We start from the raw sequence: 3653 nt of genomic DNA on the forward strand, positions 1-3653 counted from the left end.
TTCCCCTTTCCGTCTTCGTGGTGTCTGAATTATAGTTTCGGTCAATCAAGCCGGGATTCAATACGACGTCTGCTGCATCTCACATCGACTTTGGAGCGACTATTATTCTCCAGAAATACGGTGCGGGAGAGGATTAATAAATCACAGAGGCTGAAGGGATTTACGTGCCTTGTTCGTTTATTAGAGGTCCGCGAATGACTCAGAGGGAGCTTGTCATCACGTGGCCTAGTTCTTGACGTAAAGTTCAGGGCTCTTGTCTCCTGAAACGTGAGCTGGATTATTATTTAATATTAGCGGGAGAATTTGAGCTGTGCCCATTCGACTTTACTATTCGACGTTCGCGATTGTTCTGCTATTTACTGCTATATGAAGCGTGGCAGAGCAGTTCGACTTCCCTGCAATTTTGACGGACAGAGGACTCTGTGCTCCTCCCCCTCCCTCCCCCCAACCTCCCATGTGTCTCTTTTACATTATAATGACGCTGTGTAAGACAACTACTCAATCGTCTAAGACGACTAGTTTTCTCCTCGGCCATGGGTGATCATATTACACAATATCGCCAGTATAATGCAAAAAAATGACAGAAGAACGACATCTAAATCTAATATTATGTAACATCACGTTCCTTTCAACAGTTGGTGGTAGTCTAAAAATGGTGAAATAGTGTGGGTTTAACGCCCCTATCAACACTATTAGGTTATTTAAGGGGCGGGAACCTCCTAGTTTAACGTCCGTCTCCGATAGGACCGAGCCAAGTGGGAAGTTCGTGTAAAGTGTTTTTCCCAGGAATATAACGTCGGACCGAGCTGAGGCTCGAACCCCCGAAGCCGCAATCTCACAACTGCGAGTCCTAACCACTAGGCTACCGACACCAGGAAGTGGAGTGACAAGGGGCCACCTTACATGTCACATTCCGGTAGTCTCAGACATCATCAACAGTGAAACAATACGTCCAACTGGAATCAGGCACTAGTCAAACATTTAATCTTGGTCATAACATGAAGCTATTGGTAATATCTTAAATCCTGTTTATTTGCTCTGATTTTGATGAAAAGAAAACCCATCAATCTTGAATAAAAGTCGAGATTTGGGAGTGAATACTTGGAGTCAGAGGTAAAATTAGCGAGAAAATGGCATCCAAAATTTGGTGACTTCCATAGCTTGAGAGTCCTTGAAAAGTGAACATTTTACTGTGTTATACCTTTAATCAACGTTTTTCTTTGAAATCAACACAGAAATGTGTTTTTACATGGACGATGGAGATATTGAGCTAAAAAAAAATTCATTAAAAAATAGCCAGACCTTCTGAAAAAATGCCAGATTCCTCGATTTGAGTATTTTGACAAGTGCCTGACTTCATCATGATGCCTCACATAGAGATAAGAGACAGAAGAACGACATCTAAGTCTTATGGTACTCAAGTTTCTCGTCGACAATGGGTGATTGTCTCCGACAATATCAATAGTATAACTATTGTGAGGCAGCATGTTGGAATCAGGCTCTCGTCAAAATTATCGAAGTGGAGAAACTTGCATTTTTTCCCACACGTTTGTGAATTTTTATCAAATTTTTGTTTTTTGGCTCAACACCTTTCATGCCCTTCACAGAACTCATTTCTTTGTGGATTTTTCTGAAAAACGTTGATTAAAGGCACAACAAATGTAAATAATCAGTACCAAGGATTCTCAGGCTAAAGAAATAACTAATCTTTGGCGGACATTTTCTCACTAATTTTACTTCTGAAAACAGGTGACCCCCATCTCCTTCTTTTGCAAATATCTCGACTTGTATTCAATACAAATGGATATTTGTTTTCATCGAAATAAAGATAAGTGAACAAGCTTTATGATGACATCAATACCTCTACATGCCCAAAAATTGACGAGAGCCTGATTCCACCACGCTGCTTCACAATTATAGATAAGAGACAGAAGAACGACAGCTTAGTCCTAGGGTACTCACGTTTCTCGTCGACAATGGGTGATTGTCTCCGACAATATCAACAGTATAACAATTAAAGATAAGAGAGAAAAGAACGAAAGCTTAGTCCTAGGGTACTCACGTTTCTCCTCGATCCACTTGCCGTTAGGACCCATCTTCTTCTCTATCTCCACCCGGCACAGCCTCCACAGACCCGTGTACGCCTCCACCAGATACTTCCCGGACGCGTTCCTGAAGATACCATCCGGGGCGTCCAGAATCAGCCAGCTGTCTGTGGAGATGGCGATGATCTGAAGCACAAATCCAAGCATGGTGGTCGCTGTCGCGATGAGAAGTAGGCGTGGCTCCAGCCAGCTGGCAGCTCGACTCCGATAGGTCCGCTGCCTTTGAGGGCGTGCCCTCTCTCTCGGGTTCCGCCTCGAGCCTTTTTTGGAGGAGGAGCGAGACGATTGGCGGGAGGCGGGGCTGTGGGAGGAGCTTTGAGGGTGGGCGGAGGAGGACCCGTGCTGGCTATGTTGGCTCCCCTGGCGCGGGTCGCTGCGTGTGGACGGCATGGTTGTGGGCGTCCGGTGGAAGAAATCCCTTACTGGGTGACCGAAGAAACTAACTGAAGAAACGGACTGAAGAAGTTGACAGAAGAACCACACTGATGGAACTGACTGAACCAAGGTGAAATCTAAAAAATACACCTTGTTCTTTTCAACTCCGTCTTTTTCAAATATCAGTACAATAAAAGGTGTGGGTTTTTTTTACTGGAATGAAAATATAAAAAGTAATTAATTTATCGTAAGTAAAGCACGTACACAATCAGAATTACAATATAATATTATTTTGATAAAACACCTCCCGTGAAAAGCAATTATGCGGAACTTGTTCCCTGCAAAATGATTAATCTTTCCCGGGTTGTTGTTTTTTTTTTGTCGTTGTCCTGTTTAGTATTCTTCTCTCGTCACTCACAATTTTGGGGTGGTTTTTTAAATTTTCTTTTACAGCAGATGATTCACTTTGACAGAATCAAAAGCCGGCCCCGTCAGAACGAGTTCAGAAAGATCAGGGAACAGGGGCGATAAATCTCGGGGGCTATAATGAGCTCCTGTCTCGTACAGTTATGCCGAGTGACGGTAGATAATCCAATGAGTGATCACCGCGGGTCACGTGACTAAAGCTTCCCTGGCTCAATCCTCGCCGACTCAGACAACACACAGACGAACACATCCACGCACACACTGGTGGCGTTTTGGTTTTCTCATATTTGCTTCAAAGGTAGCTCTTCACGGGGCAGGGAACCGAGACAAGTTATCCAATTACGATCACAGTCTGTTGTAATCAGACAGAAGATGGATCAGGAATGTTCTAGAACAGGAGAATTCAGACAAGAACAACTATGTCTCCCCTCATGAGATGTCAGCATTTCTGTACTTCGCTAGGAAGGTTGGTGTCTCTGTACGTGCACTTCGCTAGGAAGGTTGGGGTCTCTGTACGTGCAACAGATCAGCTGATAGTCACATTGTCAGTTCCGGAGACCTCTCGTCAAGCGAAACCTGTTGGGGAAGAAGAATAAAAACCGGATATTTTAGAAAAAAATCATCGTCAGTTTTACGGGTAAAGTATTATGACTTGTAACCGTACAAGGAAAGAGAAAGAGAGGAAGGCAGAGAAGGAGATGGGAGGACAACATTACAGAGTGGACAGGAAAGACGATGGGTGACCGT

General features: G+C 43.8%; 1 protein-coding gene across 1 annotated transcript in view; it reads right to left on the reverse strand.

Annotated features, from left to right (window-relative positions):
- The window catches only part of LOC106011290, a gene marked incomplete at its 5' end in the record, with an annotated part of 67399 nt that extends 63917 nt beyond the window's left edge, over positions 1–3482 (reverse strand). Inside the window, 1 exon segment of the mRNA XM_013080425.2 lies at positions 2063–3482. Within this exon segment, the coding sequence (XP_012935879.1) occupies positions 2063–2495 (433 nt within the window).
- Positions 3483–3653: the final 171 nt, after the last annotated feature.

This window comes from Aplysia californica, unplaced genomic scaffold (assembly GCF_000002075.1).
Source record: "Aplysia californica isolate F4 #8 unplaced genomic scaffold, AplCal3.0 scaffold00085, whole genome shotgun sequence".
NCBI classification, from domain to species: domain Eukaryota; kingdom Metazoa; phylum Mollusca; class Gastropoda; order Aplysiida; family Aplysiidae; genus Aplysia; species Aplysia californica.